Genomic DNA, 25,138 nt, shown 5'->3' with positions numbered 1-25,138 from the left:
CTCCTCTGTCCATGGGGATTCTCCAGGCAAGAATTCTGGAGTGGGTTGCCATGACCTCCTCCAGGGGATCGTCCCAACCCAGGAATCAAACTGGGTGTCGTGCACTGCAGGCAGATTCTTTAGCATCTAAGCCACCAGGGAAGATTTCTTTAATAATGTCAACATAATAATACGTTGCTTTAATAATGTCAACATAACATATCCACAAAGATACAGCTATATTGCCCCTTATCTACCATCCAGGATGTTTTTTATGTCTTTGTGTCCTCCCACATGACATGAGTCTGAACAAGCTCCAGGAGTTGGTGATGGACAGGGAAGCCTGGCATGCTGCAGTCCATGGGTTCACAAAGAGTAGGACACGACTGAGCGACTGAACTGTCCTCCCACCATTTGTTTATGAAATGTGGGGGAAAAAAAAAAGGCTAACTTAAATTAGTTCCAGGCTGCCACCTAAACTGTCTGTGGTTTTATGGGATAAAAAGAGCCTTGGGGACACCGCTAGCCTCCTTTTAATTATGATTGATAGACTGGTTACTGTAGTTCACATTTAGAAACTCGTTCTAGACAAAAGAATTCAATAATGTAAGAATTATGAAACTACAAAGTACATACCCAAAAAATGTTTATGTTTAATACAGCAAATTTTTAACATTAGTAAATGATTTCATCTACCCACAAGCCCCAGATCTTGATTGTAGAGCCTAGAAACATTTGTCAAAGAAAAAATGTTACAGAACATCTGACAAAATTAAGATGCAAGTAGTATTGTTGTTCAGTTTCTAAGTTGTGCCCAACTCTTTTGCAACCCCATGTACTGTAGCCCTCCAGGCTCCTCAGTCCATGGGATTTTCCAAACAAGAATACTGGAGTGGGTTGCCATTTCCTTCTCCAGGGGATCTTCCTGACCCAGGGATCGAACTCACGTCCCCTGAATTGGTAGGCGGGTTTATCACTGAGCCAAGTGGAATGTACTTGCAAGAAATCACTGGGCCTAAATATCAGATTCCCTAAGATGCCAAGTTGAGAAATGGAAGATTTCAAGGCACAAGAAAAAGAGAAAAGAAACTAATGAGAAATGGAAAATCAAAACTTCTTTTAAAAACTTAAAAGGCAACTACGCGTCTCCATTTGAGCTAGTTTAAAAAGGAAAAAACAGATAGAATATGCTACCAAAACTCTAGAGTCCTGTGACCATAACTTGAGCTTGATAATGTGGTATCATGAATGGCCCTCTGCAAGATGCATGCCAAATATTTTTAGTACTATGAACTTAAGAGATAATAACTGAGCAACTTGCTAGGTTACCAAGACCTCAAAGTGATAAATCATATTAGTAGAACATAACTGAACAGCTGGATGATATATCAGGCTCTGAGGAGCCATTCAGGCTTACTTCTCCACTTTTCACCTTCAAAAAGAACGTCTGAATGGACATATTCAGACCAAGGAGTGAGCAGGAAATAAAAATGATTGCCAGCTAAGTGGGATATACCTAAGGTGGGCCTCTTAAGACCAAGAATTTTCATCTGATGACGTAAACTCCCAATAATGTCACCAGATTTGGGTTATCTCGGTTCGGTTCGGTTCAGTTCAGTTCAGTCAGTTGTGTCCAACTCTTTGCGACCCCATGGACTGCAGCACTGCAGCCAGGGGTCCCCGTCCATCACCAACGGCTGGAGCTTGCTCAAACTCATGTGCGAGTCAGTGATGCCATTTAACCATCTCATCCTCTGTTGTCCCCTTCTCCTCCTGCCTTCAATCCTGGGTTATCTACCTCTACTTTGAAATTGTAGTTACAGAAAAAAAAATCACAAACTACTTATCAGCTGAAAAAATTCTAAACTTCAAACACTGAAAAGAATACCAAATATGGTGATGCATTTAAAAATCTAATTTTAAAAATCGCTTCTAGTTTTAGAGTTATCTATTTTGGAATTTAAGTATAATGCCATTCTCTTATTAAGATGAAAAAAATCTGATTTGTAAAACAAACACTAAACGAGAAGGGAAACTACTGTCACTGTACACACACAAATATCCCAACTTGAGTTTGTTTTTCAAGATTACAAAAAGATTAATTTCAAGATTACATTTTCTCCAAATGTGTAGTTTTTAAAGATCATTTAGTATTTCCAGGATATCTTCTTACTTTGCATGTTTCTTCTTGAAATCAATTATACCATTTTTCCTTATGTTTTTAACTTTTTAGAAAGGGATCCCCAAAGATCTTAATCACACAAATTTTTAAATAAAAACTGGTAATTCCCCTTTTGTTTATTTTAGTGTCCTACCAATTGTGCACAGAGCTATCTTAAAACATTTTGAGGTGAAGATAGCGTCTTAGGTTTTCTCCACAATCAGCATGTTAATTTAACTGGATCCCTTTCCCCAAAATGACATTTCATGAAAAATAGATTATAAAGTGTGAAAACTTAAGAACTGTCATACTGCCCAGGGTTTTTAAGCTGGTATGCAGGACCCTGGGGTATGTTGTGGGAGAGGTAAACGTTCATTCCTGGTGTCTACTGCAAAAGTTAATATCCCAAAATATCTACCTTTACCCCCAAAAAAGTATATTTTATTTAAATACTATCAGTAAAGAACATATACAGACTTTTTCTCCCTCCTGAAAATTCAAGCCAGCTTTCACAGTTAGTAAAATAATAGTGGGACCACATTAAGACATTTTTAAGGGGGAAAAGACGTGTCCGTGACAGTAGAGTGAAAAGCAGCCTGAGGGTCCAGCCAAGAATAACAGGGGGAGAAAGTGAATAACTGACTCAGAAGCAACTATCCTTAATATACTGACAGCCTATCCCAATATTTTGAGTTGTGCAAGAGTGCCAACGATGTAACAGGAGACCAGATTTGCCATGGGATATATCTGCCTTAATGGTGTTTAAGAAATAAAGTGAAATAGAGAAAAATTAGTAGCCAAATCAGAACGGCTGAAAGAACAAATACACATAGAGTGTAAGGAAATCAAGACAAACTGTTGAGCCTTTACTATACGCCAGCAACCAAAAGAAACCCGTAGGATAGAAAAAGGCATCTCATTCCATGGGGGTGGAACATAATCTATGAAAATTATTTCCTCCTACAACTTGAATGACCATAGACCCAGTTTTCCCTGAACTACTTTGATTTATTCCTGTTGTCCCATGTAATAACAATTCTTTCTTTCACTCTGAAAAGTACCCCAATCTGGACAATAATTATCTGGTCATTCCACCCAACTCTACTGATTCCCTCCCCTACTCCAAAAAAAATTATTTTCAGTCATCATTTTTTCTAAGAAAATTCAGGCATGAGAAAATTTCAGTTTTGAGGAGAAACATTAGGAACTGCTATAGAACAGAGGCTTCAAAGTACAAAATACCTGATTCTTGTTTGGTTGTCAGTAGTGCTGTCAGAGCCGCATTGGAAAACCAGGTCATGGTAAGATGGTCTTTGTGGAGGCAGTGGAAGTAAGGTCATCTGAGGGAAAGAGTTACTACTTGAGGCTGGTGCGGAAGGTTGTTCTATAAACACTGTAATCCTCCCAGTTAGCATCTCAATTGTTTTGCTGCAAGAGCCAAACACCCTGAAGAAAGCCTGAGTATTTCGGCTTAGGAAATGTACCTCCACAAGAGCAGGTCTTGGCTGTAACTTGTGTTCTTGGTTTAAGAGGTCCACCAGAGGATTGAGTTCATAGAATAGAGCCTCTCTCTGAAGTCTAAGATGGTCTGAAAAGTCAGTGGGTAGTAGAAGTTGCTGAGTTCTCAAAAAATCTAAGATGAAACTAAATAAAACACCATCTCTGTCCACAAAAATCTGGCCATCAACCATCTTGAATTCTTTGTCTCTGCCGTCTAACATTCTCATCAACCGAGAGCCAGGAAACTGCTGTAAGGTGGAAGACTGTGTGGTGAATACCTTCCCTCCCACGTTCAAAGTGACCAGTTCCTGACCACTCATTCTTCTCTTGCTTCCAAGTGAAGGCCACAAACCATCAGACACAGCCTTAGGAACCTGTAAATCAACCTTAACCACAATGTTAGTTATATATGATTAAGAAATCCAGGGGAGGGGAAAATAACAGAAACAGAGACCTAAATTTCCAGGTAACTACTGTTAAAGCAAATAGTGTGTCCATAGCCGTGTTTACAAATTTGAGAGTTGCTTGGGAACCTGCAGTATACAAAGTGAAAAAGCAACAGATGAGAAACTGGATAGTTCAAGGAAACTGCCAATTGGCCTGAGAACAGGGGACAGGTACAGTATCCCATCTAAAAAGAAAAATCCTTCATAAAAACCTCTTATAAATATGTATTCAAATATATTCTGGAACCAGAAAACCATTCAGCCTCTCCACACCGCGTATCTACTCGAGTCCTCATGGCAGAGACACTTTATAGAGAAACATCTTAATTTCTTACGACCCCTGTAGAAATTTAGTGGCTAAATTCTAGATTGACCGTTGGGGATGAGGCAGTCATTACCTCAATCAGCAGCTGAAGGTGACTCCTCTTCTCATAACTGCAAAGATTCTTCTGTACTTGAAATTTAGTTGCCACCTTTTTTGCCCATCCCTGCTTGTATTACCTCCTCTTAACCAAATTAATGTACTGGGGTGAACACCCTCTGGGCTGTCAAGGAATGTCTTGCCCCTTGACAGAAATAAGTTTGACTGAAAGAGGTTCTAAGTCACTTCCTGTTTTCATCTGAAGCCTAAACAAGGTGAGAAAAATTACGTATTTTTCTTCTGTGGGAGATAGGGCATCTTTACCTCATGTGAGCAGCCAGGATAGTACTAGTGTTGAGCTGGTTTACTTTGTAATAGCTGATAGACTGCTTCATCTACTGTCAAGTGAGTCTCACTGAAGTTCTTTAAACAAGTGGACTGGTTGGTTGTACAGTTGCCATTATATTTTGGAACAACACTTAGTTGCCAGTAAAAAGGAGGCCTTCCCACTTCCTGCTTTTGCCATGTGTTCTTTTTAACCCATGCCTTGTCTTACACAGTCACTAACACTTCTGTAGTTTACCACCAAATTCCTTTGGTGATAAATTTACAAAACCTAAAAGCAGATAAAAGGCAAACTGAAATAAATCTCCACCCTCCTAAAAATGTCAGCTTAGCATAAGAAAATGCCAGTTTTTGTTTACATGAGATTTACATTGTATTGAAAAAGGAAATCAACCGTCTGCAGAAAAAGCTGCAAATTCAATCCATCTTATCTTATTCCTTTTTTAAAGAATGTTCACTCTCAAAAAACAAAAAAGAGTTGTTTTACAAGAGTAGTCTTTATTACATGCTTAAAAACAATCATTACACTACCTCATCAATACAGTATTAAATCATGTACTCTCTTACCCCCTCCTTTCATAGCACAAACATAACCGATACTGGGGATAGGATGCTAATTTCAAAAGCACCTTAAAAAGGAAGGAGGGCTGGAGACTAAACTATTAAATTTCACTTTTATCTTTATGCTACCTAATTTCAACATGTATAAGACATTATTTTTGAAAGGAATATTTTTAGAGGGCGATATCTGACTGGAATTTTAACCAAATCTGAACTACCACTCTATTCTAACAAATTTCTAACAAAAGACACAGAACTATGTACTTGAAACAGATTTTATAATAGTTTATATTTGCACACAAATTCTGCCACATTGTTCAGCACCACCAAAGTAAAACTCTTCAATCTTTCACTGAAAATGAAAAGCCCATCTGTCAACTGTTCCCAGTAAAAAACTGATTGTTCTACAAAATCAGCTGATCTAGTCAGGTAGGAACTAAAGTTTGAAAGATTATCTTTCCAAGTTGCGATTTCATCAAATAGAGACCATTCTAGGAACATGGTGGGACTGAAGAAAATGAGAAGGCCAAGCAGAATGACCACCACAAATAACGGATAAAGTCTCCAGGGAATCTTGCTAATGAACGTGCCAGTATCTTGAGGCAAGGAAAGTTTATCCACGTCCACTAGTTTTATGTCTTCCCACTGACTGGTATCAAAGTTCTTCATCAAAGGGCTTGAGGGCAAATTTGAGGGAGGCAAAGGAGTTTCCTTGATGACTTTTATTTTCTCCCTGAACTCCTGCATCTGCTGCAGAAATATGATGGGTTCTGACACATCTTTGAAAGCCTCAGCAATGTTAAAGGCCATTCGCTGTTCCTGCAAGATGGTGTTGAGTTTGTTGATCTCTGGGTCATAGGCCTGCATCACTGCAAGTTTCATGGTCTCAAAGTCAGACAGGATTTCATTCTTCTTCTGATCTAACGTGTATTGTAACTTCTCAAAAAACTCCTTCACTTTATCCGAATCTTTAGTCAGCAACTGTAGAGACTTCCTTTTGCTAGTTTCCAAGGTATCCAAGCGAGAAAGGGCATCTCCCCGACGCCAGGTCTCAAAGCTCTGGAAGAGGGACTCAAAGGCGTCCCTTTCCTGAGCGTAGGCATCTTCGATAGAACAGAAGACGTGCTTGGTGTGCTCACCCCGAGTCGCACAGATGCCACAGATCAGCTGCATGTCAGTCAGGCAGAAAATGTTGAGAGGCTGTCCCAAGTGTCCTTTGCACACTGGCATTTTGGGAGAGACCTTAATCTTGTTATACTTTTCCACAATACCCTTCAGGGAGTAATTAACCTGCAGGCTGTTGACTCCCGTCGCTGAAGTTTCCTTCCGGCACGTGGGGCACTTAAATGGAGAGGATCTCCACAGGGAATTCCGCACATTCCCCTCTAAGATCCCTTCTAAGCACTTTTTGCAAAAGTTGTGTGAGCAAGGCAAAACTCGGGGATCATCAAACAGACTGCAACAGATTGGGCACGTGAGGTCTTCTTCAAGCAGCTCCATCACATCTACCAGAGAGAGAGAAACATTTTATTTTACACTGGGAATCCCCTCCATTTGGACTATGAAATAATTAGAAGAAACTATCTTCACAGCCATTAAAAAATGCTCTTGTCACAGAAATAACTGGTCAAGCAAAGAAAATAAGAGAAATTTGGGACGGGAATGCACACCAAAGCAGATTTCATCTGCTGGGACTAGAACACACTCCTTATCAGTGGGGCTCCCTGCACACAAGGCCTTTGTGTGGGCTTTCCAACAACAGGCATTGGCTGAGACAGGGCGAGGACTGGGACAACTGCAAGTTGAGCCAGCAGGGCCCAAATGCTTGTTTTAAAACAGAGCTGACTACTAGCTGTCAGAAACAAAGCCACTCAGTGTCTGAGCAGAATGAGCTCTTTAGTCTGGGCCCACAATTATAAAATGGTATGCTATTTAAAGAAAGAAGCAGAGATATAAATCCAAGCATGTTCTCTCACAGAGACTTTTATTAAAAACTGGCACATTTTCCTATTTCAAAGGCAAGATTACAATTATTAAAATCAGGGGTAAAAACATAAAATGAGAGAGCTGCAATTCATTCTTCCCTAGAGAACTAAATGGATATTTTTTAAAACCACTGGGACAGTAATCAAAGCTGTCTGCACTGTCTGGAGCAATCAGTTCTCAAGGTGCAGTGGGGAGAAACCTGGGCGACCCTAAGGCTCTTCCAGGGCACCTGTGAGGACAATACTATTTTCATAGTAATACTGAGATGCTATTTACCTTTGGCACAGTGTTGACACTGTGCTGTTAAAAAAGCAATGGTAAGCAGACACAGCTGTGGCCTTAGCAAGAACCAAACAAGACCACAAGTAGCCCCAAACTGGATTCCTAATGTATTCTTCACCACCACACACCCACAGCTGGGGCAAAGGTGAGGGCAGCCAGTTTCAGTTTAGAATATTCTTGATGAAACGGTAAAAATTATTCATTGTACTAAATTTATGTACATGTCTTTTTAAATCTTTCATGTAACAAAATATGAAGTAACCACAAAGTATTTCTATTGCATACCAGCAGATACTGTCTGAAGCAAAAGCAATTAGGCAATTTAGCCACAAGCTAATCAGCTGCTTTTTCCAGGGAACGCCATTTTTATACTTGAAACAATGAATGACAAACTGTGGGTGTGGAGACTATCTGGCAGACATTTTTCTGAAAACAAACAAAATGAGCCCATCACTTCAAGGGAAACAAATGACAGTTTCTCGCCAATGATAAAAAGTTGAATTTTTAAGTGAAAACTGGATTTTGGCAAACATAGTTGCCACTTAAGAGCTTGACAGTTTACCATTAATTAAAGACTTTTCCAATGAAACAACTGGTAATATTAACATGCGTATTGTTTTACGACAGAGATCTTTGTATAATGAAATATGTCGCTGTTTGGAGATCTACTGGAGAAGGAAACGGCAACCCACTCCACTGTTCTTGCCTAGAGAATCCTGTGGATGGAGGAGCCTGGTGGGCTGCTGTCCATAGGGTCGCACAGAGTCAGACACAACTGAAGCTACTTAGCGTGCGTGCGTGCATTGGAGATCTACATTACACAGCGAATTAACTGGTTCAAATCACCAATGCATGTTACAGGTCATGCCTGGGTAAAAGATCAAAAGACCAATATGTTAAAAAAAATATGATTTCAGATTTCATACTTCAACCAACTATTAACAAACTACCACTTGTTGAGTTTTGGTATAGTATCAAAGAAGAGTGATAGTTTTCCGAAAAGGGCATTAAAATATTCCTCCTTTCACCAACTACGTATCTGTCCCAAGCCAAATTGGGATTTTCTTTGTGTATTTCAACCAAAATAACTGATTGTAATAGATGTAATGCAGAGATACAGAAAAGATTCCTGTTGTTGTCTACTAAATGGCGATTCTTGACAGAGATCTCTAAATATGTAAACCAAGGCCACCCTTCTCACAATTGTTCTGAAAAGTTATTTTTCACAAATTACTTATGTTAACATGTGATAGGTTTATTGTCATTTTAAATGAATTACCTTAAATTTTTTTCTCAGTTTTAATTTCAAATACACATGTAAATAAAAGTTCTTGGGAGCCTCAGCTTTCAAGTGTAAAGGGGTCCTGAGACCAAAATATTTGAGACCTTTGAACTAGAGAATACTAATTCTCATTTCAAGTTTATTCTTTTAAAATGTATATTTTAAAACTTTTATCCCTAAAGTTTTAGAAACAAAAATAGCACTAAATATGTCCCCATTCAGTTCACTAAGATAAATATATCCTTCAGTATTTATCACATTACCACCAAAGTAATGTACAATTTATGAATAATAAATAAATAAAATAGGGTCTACTAATTTCTATGTCGAGGAACCAGAGATCAAATTGCCAACATCCACTGGATCATGGAAAAAGCAAGAGAGTTACAGAAAAACATCTATTTCTGCTTTATTGACTATGCCAAAGCCTTTGACTGTGTGGATCACAATAAACTGTGGAAAATTCTGAAAGAGATGGGAATACCAGACCACCTGATCTGCCTCTTGAGAAATCTGTATGCAGGTCAGGAAGCAACAGTTAGAACTGGACATGGAACAACAGACTGGTTCCAGATAGGAAAAGGAGTACGTCAAGGCTGTATATTGTCACCCTGTTTATTTAACTTATATGCAGAGTACATCATGAGAAACGCTGGACTGGAAGAAACACAAGCTGGAATCAAGACTGCTGGGAGAAATATCAATAACCTCAGATATGCAGATGACACCACCCTTATGGCAGAAAGTGAAGAGGAACTAAAAATCCTCTTGATGAAGGTGAAAGTGGAGAGTGAAAAAGTTGGCTTAAAGCTCAACATTCAGAAAACGAAGATCATGGCATCCGGTCCCATCACTTCATGGGAAATAGATGGGGAAACAGTGCAAACAGTGTCAGACTTTATTTTTTTGGGCTCCAAAATCACTGCAGATGGTGATTGCAGCCATGAAATCAAAAGACGCTTACTCCTTGGAAGGAAAGTTATGACCAACCTAGACAGCATATTCAAAAGCAGAGACATTACTTTGCCAACAAAGGTTCGTCTAGTCAAGGCTATGGTTTTTCCAGTGGTCATGTATGGATGTGACAGTTGGACTGTGAAGAAGGCTGAGCGCTGAAGAATTGATGCTTTTGAACTGTGGTGTTGGAGAAGACTCTTGAGAGTCCCTTGGACTGCAAGGAGATCCAACCAGTCCATTCTGAAGGAGATCAGCCCTGGGATTTTTTTGGAAGGAATGATGCTAAAGCTGAAACTCCAGTACTTTGGCCACCTCATGCGAAGAGTTGACTCATTGGAAAAGACTCTGATGCTGGGAGGGATTGGGGGCAGGAGAAGGGGATGACAGAGGATGAGATGGCTGGATGGCATCACTGACTCGATGGACTTGAGTCTGGGTGAACTCCGGGAGTTGGTGATGGACAGGGAGGCCTGGCGTGCTGCGATTCATGGGGTCGCAAAGAGTCAGACACGACTGAGCGGCTGATCTGATCTGATCTGAATCTCTATGTCATCTTATAACCAAAAGTAAGTAAACACTTTTGACAGTAATTTTAAGAATCACAATTGGACCTACAATGTAGAAGACTTAAAAAATAAGCTGAACTTGCAGGACTAATTGGTTTATGGTCTTCGGTTGTAAGAGATATTTGTATAATACATATATATGTGGAACTGGGGCTTCCTTGGTGGCTCAATGGTTTGATCTCGGTCGGGAAGATCCCCTGGAGAAGGAAATGGCAACCCACTCCAGTATTCTTGCCTGTGAAATCCAATGGATAGAGGTGCCTGGTGGCCTACAGTCCATGGGGTCGCAGAGTCAGGCACAACTTAGCAACTAAACAACAATGTAGAACTAAAGTAGAGTATTCTGTCAGAATGTAGTGTTACATGGCAAAAATGGTGATGAGCTTATTTTTCTGAAAAATCTTTTGTGACATGACAAATCATCTTCGAAAAGCACTGGAAAGAGAATGGCTTCAGAGACTGAGGTCAGTGTGCTGAAAGGTTATCAAGCAGTTATAAAACACTCTCTTTAGAGCAAAGAAAGAAAACTTCATGACCCTCCACCACTAGTCCTGGTTCCATCACCTCCCCTGCTCTCTAACATGTTTCACCTAGAATTATATTTTGGAGTACGCAGTAGAAACAGGAAAGTAGCGGCGGCAGCATTCAATAAAGTAAACCTAATTTACTTTTCCTTGCCAGGTTAATATTTCCAGAGAATCCTATCTAAGCATGTTAAATAACTAAAAGGAAGAACAAAGGATACCAAGTTTTGTCATGAGAAGGAGAAAAAGAGACCCAAGACAAAGAAACTTCCAAGTATGATCAAAAAGAAAAAAGGAAAATGTCACACACAGGAAAATTTAGAAATAATAGTCATCCCAAAGCCATAATCAATTTACAGCTCTTAAAATGAACCAGAGAAAAACGTTATTTGGAAAGTCCCTTTTCTAAAAAAATTGCATCAAAACCATAATAGAACCTGTTATTTCACTTTTAGTGATACAACTTATAAATTTTAGTTCATAATTTAAAGATTTTCATTTTAATCCACATTAAAACAATTTTATTGTCTTAGCTTTATACTCAAAACCTTATGTCAAAACTCTGTGAGCAATTCCCTAGCTGACTTTCAGAGGAAACTGAGATATATTAGCCTAACAACCCAAGAAACCATGGCAAGTTTGTTGCCTTTAAAGTTTTAAAGGAAAACAATAAGGTTTTTAGCCTAACTAAGAGAAGGGTATGCTTAACAGTAAAGGAACTTACAGCTTCTTTTCTTAAAAGTGTGCTAACACATAAAAATCTAAATAAATCACCTGAGCTTACTTCTTTGACAAAACTAAAATATACATCCCCCTTTTAGGGGGACAAATATAGATGTTAAGAAACTTTATTATGTGAACAAAATTTTTGTTCACCAGTCATAAAATTTCAACTTAACCAATCTCAAACTAAGTATATAAAGGCAAACAAGTTTTCCAAGATTCATTTCTTCTTTTGAATTAAAAACTTCCCAAGTTGTTTATTTTGGCTGCTCCACACAGCTTGTGGGATCTTAGTTCCCTGACTAGGAATTGAACCTGGGCCTGTAGTAAGGAAATCGCAGAGTCCTAATCATCACACTGCCAAGGAATTCCTAAAAATCTCCCAAGTTCTATACCAACAAAGAAAGTAGCTGAGTATATAACTAGTTACCTACCACCTCCTCTGGTTTTCAACTTCATTTGTCTACTATATTTATACTTTAAAATATACTTTTTAATTTATGGAGAATAAAACTCCTTTTTGTACATAATTCTATGAGTATTGACAAGTGCAGTTGTATAACACCACCACAGATTTATTTTTAAGCAAACTTTCAAAATATCCACTCAAGGAAGACTATAAAAACTGTTTGATCAATACTACCTTGAGTAGGTATATATTAATAGCAACAAGAGTCTTTAATACACCAACCAGAATACTTTTAAAAGATAGAAAAGCTAACAGTTACAAGCTTCCCTGATGGCTCAGACAGTAAAGAATCTGCCTACAATGTAGGAAACCCAGGTTCGATCCCTGGGCTGGGAAGATCCCCTGGAGAAGGGAATGGGTACCCACTCCAGCACTCTTGCCTGGAGGATCCCATGGACAGAGGAGCCTGGCAGCTACAGTCCATGAGGTCGCAGAGTTGGACACGGCTTTAGACTAACACAACCCAAGGGAAAGGAGTCATAAAACACAATTAAAGTTGACTTCTCCCTCCTGGAAGCCTTTTTGTTTTTATATGCTCAACTCAAAATGATTATAAATGAAGAGGTGTTCATTTTATTCACTCTTAAAAGGTAATTTTAATAAAACCTTTTAATTAAAAGAACCTTTTCTATTAAATCTTGGCACTTCATTAGTTGACAACAATATAAAGTTCAAAATAATAGCCATGATTTTTTCCCCAAATCCCATTAGAGAATAAAAAGATTATACCTTGTATCTTAGAAATTTAAACCTGATTTCCATCCTGCTTTGATCTTTGAATTCAGAGATTTCAAAGCAGTATCTAAATACCTAACAAGTAACTAGATAGAAAATACTGAAACTCACTTCACAGACAAAACTAAATTATGTGAACTCTACTAAACAGCCAATCATCAATCAACCTTATTTTGGAACAAAGTATAGAATAAAAGAGCTCACCTTTTAAAAACTTATGTCCTCTAATCCCACTAGTTAATTTTATTTTCAAATAGTATACTGATAATTTAGTAAGAGATCCACTAAATGGTTTCTTGAAACTTACTGAAGATGTATTAACAATAATTGAGTCTAGGTGGAGGATGTAAGGATATCTATTGTAGTGTACTTTTAATTTTCAGTATATTTGAAAATTTTCACAAAAGTTGGAAAAAAAAACTCAACAGTGAGACCAGTTATAAGAAAATCATATTGTGCTAAAAAGGTAAAACTTTAGAAATACTAGCTGACTATGATAAGCCTCATAAAGAGCTTAATCTGCTGTAATATTTTTTTATCTTTTATAAAATTAAAAGTATCTTATTGGAAATCTCTGGATCCAGGCCTATGAGTAGACTGACATACTCATTTTTGCTCTCAATCTATGACCCTGGACAAACCACTTACACATGTTAAACTGTGTAAAACCTCATTGAAAAACTGTTTTGAAAGTTATCTAAGATATGAAAACTATTTACCAAGTTGTTTTTTTTTTAAGTACTCTTTCAGTATGTTATTAACACTTCATTCTGGCTTTTAGAGACTGTGCCAAAACATGATCCAAACAGGATAATGTGAGATTAAGAAAAAAACAAAATTTCTGATAACTTAAAAAAGGAATATGAAAATTAATATACCAAGTATAGTATCTAAAATAGCTTATCTAATTGTTACATGGCCCTTGCAAACACCGTATAATTTACCTTTGTGTCCATATAAGACATACCTTTTCTGGCACTGTCCTAGAACAAGTGGCAGTAATAAGTAAATAAGTAATAATAAGTAAAATTTCCCCCACAGTATTTCTAATAGGATTCCTGATTAGGGCAAAATAAACCTAGTACAGAAAGTCTAGCAGCTTAGAAGCCCTGCCTACTCACAATGTTCACAAGTTTTTGGACTAAGATGACATCTCAAAACCCAAAAACTAGGTCATTACCTTCATAGTCCAGACAAATTTGGAAAAAATTAGTTTTTTCCTTTCCTTCATTCTCTTCTCTATGCCACTCTTTTTCCTTGACTCCTTTGTTTATTCTTCTTTTATCTCATCTTCCCCATTCTACTTCAAGGAACATAATCTTTTTGATTTCCTCTTATTCCCTCCTTATCTCACACCTTCTCTTTCTTACGTGATAGTCACCCAAGATATTATTCTGTAATCCTGTTAATCAATAGCATTAAATCAATAGTTCTAGGACTATGAGCTAGATCAGGTATCACTATCCTATTTATGAACAACTATTTAGAAATCTATGAGGCCATCTAATGGTATGGAATCCCAGTCTCTCCCACCCAGATGAAATCAATTAGAATAAAATGAGGGTCTGAATTTCAAGGAAACATAATATATGGCCTAAATTATTCTCCTAGTCTGGTACCAACCAGATTCAGATTATTTATCTTTACCTGTTAAGAGTTAAAATTAACTTAAATTGGACTACCAACAAAGGTTTTATGAACCAGATGTGTCTGGTTTCTTTTCTCCCAAATAAATGTAAAGAGGTTTAAATGAAGGTGAAAAAATTTTAGAACAAATCTTCTTTCGCAACAACAAACTTGGCAATCACTAGCCTAAATTATTATCCCCAACTGATTGGTATCTACTAAAAGTTTTCATTATCTAGCCCTGCATTTGAGGTTAATGCCAGCTTTCAGAAAAGTACTGTCAACTCAGTACACAGCAAGCTAGATCTGGTAAGTGAAATCACGTAGTGTGTAATACTGCGCCAAGAGAAAAAGGGTTATTTTGTGGCTAACTGATCAGTACTACCTACCAATAAAATTGGTCTGAACCAAGTTCCCTTTGTTCAGTGTAGAATTACATACACATTTTATTCTAAGTAAAACTCATCTAGAAAATATTTCAAATAGAAAGCTGATTATGCTAAACTTTAAGCAATTTCCAGGTTGGCTATATTCTATCCACTATGCTGACACTCCGCCCTCCTATTCAGTATATGCACATATTCAGGGGAAAAAAGAAAGAGCTCCTCTGGGAATTTTAAAGGGTTGGCCAGGCTATTGCCAAATAGGATACACTTGTGCTTATTCCACAGGAAAGACAATGATTTAAACTACTGGCAAAAATTTTCAGTTCCACTCTTCCTTAGAAATGTATCTACATCTATAATGCAAATGAATTAGAAAGCATCCACATTAAGGGAATCTGCTTGGATTCCCTCAAGGGCTTAACTGGAGTGTAACTATTCTCTATGTCAAAGGACACCTGTTTTTGGTTAACTGTTAGGGGTGCTATTCCTCTAGTACCTAAGAGTTTCAAGGCAAGGTAATGACAGTAGCAGTGTCTTTCATGAATACAAAAATGGATAATCCAACGATCTAATGCTGTTTTAAAAGATGAAATATTAAGTAAAAAATCAGTTCCTGCCCTAAATTCCAAAATATAGCACATTTACAGAGGTATTATCATACAAGATGTGATAAATGCCTTACAAAAGGACATAGAAAGCTGACACCATACTAATGTTGGAGAGGTTATCCATACAAGTGGATTTTGTTTTTCTAAAATTGTAATTTGTGATTACAGAAAATTCAGGAAATATAGGGAAAAAATTACCCATGGTCATATTGCCAAGAAATAACCATTATTATTATTTTGGTGTATTTCGTCTAACATTATTTTGGCATATTTCTTCCAATCTTGTGTGTGTATGCACACCATATTTTAACAGAACTGGTAGCATAACATAACTCTGTGTCCACTTTTTCCACTTATTTTATTACTTGCATTTCCCCTATTGTTCCCCTATTCTTTTAAAAGATGATCATCTATCTTATGGATATGCTATTTCCTACTGTTTAATTTGGGGGGATTATAACATTTTAATGAACAATGTAGCAAAGTCTTAGTCCAACACTCTAATTATTTCCTTAGATGGTTCCTTTAAGTGTATTGTCAGGTGAGTCAAAGAGTAGAAACATTCTCAAGGCTCCTGAAAAAACTGCCAAGTTTCCCTCTAGAAAAGAGTACACCACTTTCTGCACTCTGACCAGTGATGTATGATGGTGCTCCACCTCTCCAAGTAGTTCCTGACCTTACAACAGAACCATACTTTTATAGAACTTAGTTAAAAAAAAAAAAAACAAAAAGAAGAAAAAGGCATACTTTACCATACCTACCTAAGTTTAAAGTATAAAACAGTTTATGGCAGTTAATATTAGTATGTGTCTGCATATCACCAATACATAGTATATGGTGCTAAAAGTTATGGGATAAGAATAAAACAAATACTGGGCTTAAAAACATCTTGGCAGTCATTTAGCTAAACACCTAACTTTACAAGTGAAAACAGAGCCCCACCCAACCCTGCAACTGTACACAGCAAGCAAGGCATAGGACCTGAGTTGCCCAATTATGAGACCTTAGCACTATCCGAAAACTGGGTCAAGAATTCAGGATCCTCACTCATTAAATGGAGACATCTAATCATGAGTTCCCTAAATCCCTTCTAAAATGCTATAATTTTTACAAAGTAGGTTGTAACAGATTCTCCAGTGAAGAAGGGTAAAGAGCACTGAAACTGCATCTAACTACCTAGTTTTCCAAGCACTAGTTCTCCCCTTCATGGAATCAGGATTTTTACAATACCTACCTCATGTTCTTGGAAAGATTAAGTAATGTGTGACAATCTTGTAAACTATTGACCTACATCAGTGTAAGGTGATTTAATTAACATATGTGTGTAGATACTGTAAAAACTATAACTACACATTTAGTGTTATGTTAGAGCATGAGTGTATAAACCAAGAAAAGTCTAAGACAGTTGGACTCTTTTGAACTATAATTTTAAGGGAGGGCAAAGTGTTACATAGCATAGTAGGTGCAAAGCACCGTTGATGGAGATGGGCATAGCTGTGGGCATAGCTGAACAGCTGTGGCAGAAGTTAGGGCCAGGTAACCAATACATGTAGAGAATAAAAATAACCTGGTGTTACAGAAAGACTTGCCAGAGAGGCTTAGTATGTCAGCTGGTGCAAAAAAAAAAAGACAGTATTTTTAGGGAAAGACAGGAGAGTATGAAGAAATAGATCTTCTTACTGTTCAAGACACAAGTATAACCAATTAATCAACAACTCCATCAAGTTCTACCAGAGGGACTGGCTATGTAAAAGAAATTCTGCTTTTAAAATACCTATTATATAAAGGTCTCTAGGGTCAGAAAACTCAAGCCCTATCGTACAAACCCAAGCAGTGACACAGGAAGTGGAAAAAAAAAAAAAACAACCCTATTTAAAAGCAAAAGTGGTTGTAGCCTCTTTTCCTTTACAATACAAATCTTTGGATTATGTTTCAAATAACTGTCATATAAAGTGTCTAAGTATTTAATCTATTTTTCTGGGTTTTGACAAAATATGAAAAGAACAAAGACCATTTATGAGGATGGGAACACATACACTCAACAGAGTTCGATTTTGAAAGGTTCTGGGCCTGAAGACATTGGGTGCTTTTCTGCTTAATGTAGGGAAAAGTATTGTAGTTTACCTCTGTCAATGCAAGCCAGGAGTATTGGTCAGGTTACTGTTTCCCAAGGCAAAGCAATCAGGTTTTGGTTTGTTTTTTCTTCAGATCGTGACTGGTAATCAAAACGAGGCTACTGCAGAGAAAGAACAAAGAAAGAAGAGTGTTATGCATTTATCTGCACAGGATCCTTAGTCTTGACCCTCACTTTTTTTTTCAATCATCCCCCACAAATAAAGCCAGCCGGCAAGGACCTGGTGAAAAAGCCATGAGCCTGGGATAGCCTGGCGATCTTTTGTGCTAAGGAGCTTCACGGCTAGGGCGCCCTCCCCCGGCACCAGGCAGCCTCCCCACGTTCAGTGCCAGAGGGTGGTGGTCGCGCGCTCCGACTCTGGTTCATGGTCGCCTCTTCTTTTGTAGGCGATCCCGAGGAGCCTGCGGTGAAGCCAGGAGCGCTTGGTAGCGGAGCAGGTTTCCTGGAGTCCGGCCACACTGGCCCGGCCCCCGGCCGCCCACCCGCACGCCGTTCCCCCCACCTCTGGTAACCGGGCCCGGCTGCTCTCCGCGGAGACCAGAGCGCAGACCGAGCTCTCCGCCAGCCCCCACGCACGCAGGTGCCCGCCCAGCCAGGGCAAGTCCCCACCCCGCTTCCCCAGGAGAAGCCGGCCAGCGCGTACTTATCTCGGACCTCCGGGGCCGGTGGAGGGGAGCCTCCGGGAGCCGCGCAGTGGACAGTCCTCCGGCCGCGGGTACCGCGCGTTTACGAGGCGGGAACGGCTGCAAAATGGACTCGCGGCGCCGACGGGCCCCGCCCCGACGCCCTCCTTCCCCAGGCACTTCGGTCCGCCTCCCCCGCCGAGCCGCGCCTTTGTTCCGCCTTCCGCGGCTCGCCTTTCCCCCGGGGAGGGAGGCCGCGGGTGAGGGCAGGCGGGAGCCCTTCCGGTATCTCCAACCGCCGCCTGCAACCGCCTCCGCGTGCGGCGCGCGGCGCGCGGGGCCGAGGGGCGGGCTCCCAGCGGCGCGCTCCTCTCGCTTCCTCAGGGCTGCGCGCGCCCGCGGAGCGCCGTGCCCAGGGCGCCGGGCCGGGGACGCGGAGCGCGCGGACCCGCGGGCTGGGCCCGGGCCGAGCGCGGGCGACGGGAGGCGGCGTGGTCCCCGGTGGAGCCGCCTGGGAAGGAAGCCGGCGCACAACGAGATGGTTGGGTTTGGATTGTTGTACTTTTTTTTTTGTTCGTTGCATTTTTAGGAACAAAAAAAAAAGCCCAACCCTTCACACCGCTTCATCTGCATCTCTCACGACCAGAAGCTCGCCTCAGCGGCTTGGGGGAAACTGAGACGGCTGTCCGCCTGCACCCCACAACCCGGGGTGGGTGGGACGGGCACTTGCGCTGAGACCAAAGCCAGGGCTGTAGCCAAGGGCTCCAGCCAGAGCACAGTCAAAATACTTAACTATTGCCGCCCCCGTCCTCCCCATCTATTTCTTTGCAGGCTTTAGGCTGAACACGAGGGACCCAATTCAAGGTTTCTTTTTAGAGAAAACACCACTGTCCTTTCTTTCCTTTGGAGAGAAAGAACTTAAATACAATTAGCCGCTAGTCTGACTCAGTATTCTGACGTCCAGCCCCCTGTATAGGGACATTGTCTAATAGCAAAGGCGTTAAGCACTTTCAAACGATCAATTACAAGATTACAAATGTGAAAGAATGGCTTCTCCCAAACTCGCAGCCTTGAGGGATGTGAAGCAAGGACAAAAAAAATCACAGAATATCCCCTGGGGTTGAGTTTGTCTGTGCACTGGAAGTCTGTGCTTTGGAAGTAGAATTCCTGGAGAAAAGGGTTGGTGCTTGGGCCCAGTAACTAACACTGCTTACTTAGCTCAATCGCTATAAAAAGCTCCTCCCCACTCCAAAATGTCCAGTTCCTGACCATGCTTAGGTCCCATAAAACCCAGTTTTGTGTGTATCTGTTAAACCCAATTTTGCCTTTGAAGAATATGTTGCCGTCAAATATAGTCACAATCTGAAAGTTGAGAAATATGATTTATTCAGTGGGAATTTTTAGGACTTCAAGCCTGGGAGACAGCATCTCAAGTGACCCTGAAAGAACTGCTGGGGGTGGGGGAGGGTAGGGAGGTCAAGTTATAGAAATTTGCAACAAGGGGCAGGTAGTCTGAACATCAGAAGAATTGTTGTGAATTAAAGAAAACCAAGGAATTTAGTGTTTTCTACATACCAAAAGATGCAAGCGTCTGGGCTCACTGAAAATCATTCTTTTCATATGCATCTCAGCTATCTGGGGCCATATCCTGTTTTTTCTCAATGCTCACCATAGGGAACAGCTGCAGCCCAATGACTGCCCTGCAGCAGGTATTATTTTCCTTCCTGGTTGCCCTGGATGGCTGGAATCACTGATAACTGTGACATCCTTGTTTATTGATATGGCAGGAAATACTCCATTTCTCAAAGAGTTCCTATATTTATGGCATTTTGTCTTCATAAGAACACTGTGGAATGGCTATTGTGATCTGCAACCTATAGATGAGGAAGCAGATGAAGTGATAATTCCAAGACAAAAAACAGGCAGAACTGAGTCTCTGAAGTCATATTCCAGGTACACAGTCTTTCTATAGCAAGGTAACTGTCAGTACGAAAACTGCATCCCAGTCTCCTACTAAATAAGTGTTATTTTAAAAACCCCTGTTTGTATAAACATTTTCAATTACCCTAATATTAAAATGATAAAAGAGTGAAAAGTTATTAATTCATAAATCAGAAATGATCCTTATGTAATTATATGATACTCATGTGTATCTGGTTGGTGGTGGTGATTTAGTCGTTAAGTCATCTCTGACTCTTGCGACCCCATGGACTGTAGCCCACCAAGCTCCTCTGTCCTTGGGATTCTCCAGGCAAGAATATTAGAGTGGGTTGCCATTTCCTTCTCCAGGGGATTTTTCCCACCCAGGAATCGAACCTGGATCTCCTGCATTGCAAGCAGATTCTTTACCAACTGAGCTGTGAGGTAATCTCTCTGGTTAGTGGTAGATATTAATAAATAAACTTCTGGCCAAGTAAATGAACACATTGGTTAAATCTGTGTAGAAATGCTTGATTGTCTTAAAAATTAACTACTATGAAAGCATTGTGTATTAAACTCTCAAGTGTAGAAAAATAGGGAAGGAAGAATAACCTATTTTCCCTCCCATGGTCCTAATTTTGTAAAATAGACAATCAGGCAATCACTACATGTAGTACTACTAGAAAAAGAGAATTACTGTTGGATTAAAACCTGCATACACAGCACCATCTTTCCTGGAAGAGTACAATGTAACTAGATCCCACTGGAGATAGCACTAAGGGATTGTCAAAATGCTTGTCACACTGGAATTTCCTTCTATTGACTGTTTTTCAAATAATAGACTAAGCTTAAGATTGGAATTCTTATGTTAGCATAGCAGTAAGATAGAGTCTTATGTAGGTTGATCTTTCATGAAGAAAAAGTATTTTTACAGGTAGAATTCCTTTCTGGTTTTTTTTTTTAGTATTTTTATTTATATTTACTTTTTGGATTTTCGTTGCTGCATGGGCTTTCTCTCGTTGCAGTTGAATGGGAGCTACTCTCTAGTTGCGGTGTGCAGGCCTGCGGTGGCTTCTCTTGCTGTGGAGCTGGGGCTGTAGGCACACGGGCTCGGTAGTTGTGGTGCATGGGACTAGGTGCCCTGCAGCACGTGCGGTCTTCCCAGACCAGGGCTCAAACCCATGTCTCCTGCATTGGCACGTGGATTCTTAACCGCTGGACCACCGGAGAAGTCCCTAGAGTTTCTAATGTTATGTATTTGAAATATATAAATAGTCTTATATTTTGTGATTTATTTCATGCTGTTGCTTTTGTCCTGAGCCTTGGCGAAGTTAAAATTCACCAGCATTCCTTACACCTTTCAAGACATGTGATCAGATGTTAGATAACAAAAGGGACAGCACCAAATTTGGTGTACACGAAAGTGTAAACTGTCAAGAGCTGGGAACATCTAACAGTTAAGACTGGAGCAGTTATGTGCAGGCGAGGGGCGCTGGTGAGCCTCCTTGGATATACTGGAACATTTCATTACTATTCTATCCTTCCCTTCCCAACAGCCACCGAAGTCATGAATGCAAGCCCCAACATTCCCCAGCAAGAATTCCTGGCAATACAAGGCACTGACATTGCAAGGTGTAGCAAAAAGAGCAGTGACTTTGGAATCAGTTCTGCATCCAAACTCGAGCTCTGCCATATACAAGTTGTTCAAATTACTAAGCATCTCTAAGCCTCAGTTTTCTCTTCTGTAAAATGGGGGTCACGTTTCACTTGATTGGGAAAATTAGATAATGTACAAAGCAACCAGCATGGTATCTGACATATAAGAGGTGCTTAATAAACAGCTGCTACTGCCATATGGAAGAAGAAAACCATGCCAGTTTTGAATAACAGTTACTTTGGATTTGTGAGCGTCAAGCACAGCAATCTTAAACAGAGGTAAACTACCTATACAGTAGAGGAAAGTAAAGCGTTAGTTGCTCAGTCGTGTCCGACTCTGAGGAAGCTGGCACCATAATTTCTGCTTTTTTACACCCAGTCCAGGATGGCCTTTTAAAGGCACAGATCTTTCTACTGTATCTTCTTCCTTGTGCTTAGGGAAAGGAGAAGAAAAAGAAAAAAAAAATACCACTTAATGAAAGGAAGACTTTGCAGTGTTTTTTAAAGCTTTACAATTTCAGTGAAATTGTTGGAACATCCAAAACATTCCATTAAAAGGAAAAAAAAATCTACCTGTAAACATACATTTATCACCAGAGACAGAAACTTACCTAAGACTTGGGTGAAATTAAAGGAATTAGTCCTTGGTTGGAAGAGAATTCCAGGCTCCATGTATTTCAATTGCACAGTGAAGATGGTTTATTAAATGGAGCAAACACCAAGACCAGTTAGCTTTGGGAGAGAATGAGAGATACTTAAGCAACAGTAAACTTAGCTTGTAGTTGTGCCATTTCTTTAGATGGAAAGATAATTTATAAGAATAAAGTAAAATGTCAGAGGTAATTAAGATGATATTAACATTTATGGGCTTCCCTGGTAGCTCAATTGGTCAAGAATCTGCCTGCAATGCAGGAGACCCCGGTTTGATTCCTGGGTCGGGAAGATCCACTGCAGAGGGGATAAGCTACCCACTCCAATATTCTTCGGCTTCCCTGGTGACTCAGCTAGTAAAAAACCTGCCCGCAATGTGGGAGACCTGGGTTCGATCCCTGGTCAGGAAGACCCTGGAGAAAGGAAAGGCTACCCACTCCAGTATTCTGGCCTAGAGAATTCCATGGACTGTATAGTCCATGGGGTTGTAAAGAGTCAGAAAGTGAGCAACTTTCACTTTATAATTTTATACTCAGGACTGTGCTGGGCACCAAAGGCAATAAATGAGGAATTTCCCGTTGGTTGAAGACACAAGTCTTAAAAGCATGAACTAGTATAGTAATAGTGGCTGCTTAGGAGCCGATGTAAGTGGTGAAAACAAGATCAGAGGAAGGCCTGGAAGCATCATAAAGATTTCAGAGGGGAGGTGGGAGTCCAACAGAACCTTTAAAGATCACAGGATTTGAAGATGAGAAAGAGGAAGAGCATTAGAGGTAAGGAACACTTCAGGGTGGGAATGAACTTCACTGATACTAAGTCAGTGAGGGGCATGGCTTAGTTTGGGGGAAAAAAAAATTCTGAGGCCAAATTGTGGAATCTTCTGATGTCAGAGTTGAACTTCATTCTGTAGGAAACGGGAAGCCGCTGGATAATAGTATATGGCACTAACAAGATGAAAACAGAATTGTAGGAAGACCCATCTGATAACAGGAGCCAAGACCTAAGGTAGAAGAAGTTTCCTTTATTTTAATACTTTTGAGGTTATTGAAAATTATAGATTTTTTAAAAATGCAGTTAGGTACAACTGAGTGACTAAACAACAGTAACAATGTATATAAAAGTACAACATATGTTAAAAAAAAAAGGCAAGTACAACATGTGTGCCTAGGTTAAATCCCATTGAACCATTTAATTTCAAATATATTGCTTATTAAAGTTCTCAACTTGTAAATAAAATGGAAGAAGAATTAACCATGACAAATATCCTCCTAAAGTCCTCTGAGGGGAAATTATATGTGTATATATATATATGTATATTTATATGTCAATTCTATATAATTTATCTTACTGTAATGACCTTAACTATATTGTATGACTAATGTTAGTATATTGTAAATATTAATTACACTTTAGAGTATTCCACATTAGAGCTTTAAAAATCATTACTTTGAAGCATAATGCTCTATTTTGATATTTTAATAATGATTACATTCAATTATGTTAATTTTTTATAAATTTAATTCCCATACATGTAGAATTTTTTTCTTGATAAAGAGTTATTTTATGGGGGCCTTAAGAAATGATTCATTCAGGTAAATATTTGCAGTTTTTAAGAGAACTTGATTTGCAGAAACTGTTCAGTTTGGAATTTTTGTGTTGAGTTCATTAATCATCATGTGCTCTAGTTTTCTCTTGAAAATGTCAGTTATAATAAGAAATAGGAAACTACTCTCACTCTGTTCTATGAGACATTTTTAGAATATGTCTTCCACAAATAAGGGTACAATAGCTTTATATTATAGTTTTAAATAACTGGTAGATTTCTATAGTTCCAACACACTTTCTTTATCTCAAGTAAAGGCAGTAGTACATCTCACAGAACTTTGGCTCTGAAGATCTAAATTTATCAGGTACCTACCTATATAGCACTGCATGAGAAATACATGCTTCTGTTTTTTAATGAGTCCAGTTGAGTCTCTCTGATATCAAAGCATGTAGTAATAAATGCCTTGTCAAAAATGTATTTATCTTATTGGTTTCCCTAGTGGCTCAGTGGTAAAGAATCCACCTGTCAATGCAGGAGACAGGGGCTCGAGCCCTGAATCGGAAAGATCCCACATGCCATGGAACAACTAAGCCCGTGTGCCACAACTACTGAGCCTGTGCTCTGGAGCCCGGGAGCCACAGCTGCTGAAGCCCACGTGCTCTAGAGCCTGTGCTCTGCCGCAAGAGAAGCCACCGTAACAAGAAGCCCGTGCACCACAACTAGAGAGAAGCCCACGCAGCAACGAAGACCCAGCATGGCCAAAAATAAACATAAAATTATTAAAAAATATATATATACACATATTTATCTTATAATGGTCTTGTTGTTTACAACACTATCCTGGTTGTGGCTAGAATGTGGCCAGGTCTCCAGGAGCTTGCGCTGGATCTAAAGCAGCCCACACTCCTCCCAGTCACGGCAAAAGACACAGACAGTCCAGAAGACGCATGAGACTTGTCAAACAGTAGGAGCCCAGGGTGGGCATTTGGGGAAGGTCACTGACCTCTGGGTTGTGAAATTGAACGGACAGTTTTTTCAGTTCTCATTTGCTTTGGTCTCTTGGCAGTTCTCACTGACTCTTCCTTAAAAAGCCCTCTTTCCCTGGCCTTTA

The 25,138-nt window shown here is 39.6% G+C and overlaps 2 protein-coding genes and 1 long non-coding RNA gene across 13 annotated transcripts in view; 1 reads left to right on the top strand and 2 right to left on the bottom strand.

The window, feature by feature from the left end:
- KCNRG (potassium channel regulator) overlaps window positions 1-18,566 on the bottom strand; it is a 118,795-nt gene extending 100,229 nt beyond the window's left edge. For all 8 annotated transcript variants that reach the window (XR_015137968.1, XR_015137966.1, XR_015137969.1 and 5 more), the window contains exons 1-3: window positions 18,275-18,566; window positions 17,622-17,733; window positions 3,383-6,858 (exon numbers count right to left, since the gene is read on the bottom strand). Coding sequence is in view for 4 of the 8 variants with exons in the window: in XM_086329142.1 (XP_086185268.1) it covers window positions 3,383-3,960 (578 nt within the window). In the remaining 4 variants the exon portion in view is untranslated. The remainder of the gene's footprint in view (window positions 1-3,382; window positions 6,859-17,621; window positions 17,734-18,274) is intronic.
- On the bottom strand, window positions 5,615-18,566 carry TRIM13 (tripartite motif containing 13). 3 transcript variants are annotated; one of them, XM_086329137.1, is made up of 3 exons: window positions 18,275-18,566; window positions 17,622-17,733; window positions 5,615-6,858 (listed from the first exon to the last, which is right to left on the bottom strand). In XM_086329137.1, exon 3 carries the CDS (start codon window positions 6,851-6,853, stop codon window positions 5,630-5,632), a length of 1,224 nt encoding a protein of 407 aa, XP_086185263.1. In that variant the 5' UTR covers window positions 6,854-6,858; window positions 17,622-17,733; window positions 18,275-18,566; the 3' UTR covers window positions 5,615-5,629. The 3 variants fall into 3 exon arrangements, with proteins under 3 accessions (XP_086185263.1, XP_086185264.1, XP_086185265.1); XM_086329138.1 differs by having other exon boundaries at window positions 18,286-18,566; XM_086329139.1 differs by having other exon boundaries at window positions 17,852-18,397.
- Window positions 18,567-21,266: 2,700 nt separating this feature from the next.
- On the top strand, window positions 21,267-24,828 carry LOC147361473 (uncharacterized). 2 transcript variants are annotated; one of them, XR_015137978.1, is made up of 3 exons: window positions 21,267-23,254; window positions 23,392-23,486; window positions 24,527-24,828. It is a non-coding gene; the product is annotated as an uncharacterized LOC147361473 (long non-coding RNA). The 2 variants fall into 2 exon arrangements; XR_015137977.1 differs by having other exon boundaries at window positions 23,254-23,486.
- The last annotated feature ends 310 nt before the right edge of the window (window positions 24,829-25,138 follow it).

Source organism: Bos grunniens, chromosome 12, assembly GCF_055505025.1.
Source record: "Bos grunniens cultivar Pamir isolate PY7600 chromosome 12, Bosgru_T2T1.0, whole genome shotgun sequence".
Lineage (NCBI taxonomy): Eukaryota > Metazoa > Chordata > Mammalia > Artiodactyla > Bovidae > Bos > Bos grunniens.
This window is presented reverse-complemented; position numbering and strand designations above follow the sequence as displayed.

Bases quoted from the DNA above. Each gene is read 5' to 3' on its own strand.
- TRIM13 (XM_086329137.1), bottom strand. From the start codon at position 6,853: ATGGAGCTGCTTGAAGAAGACCTCACGTGCCCAATCTGTTGCAGTCTG.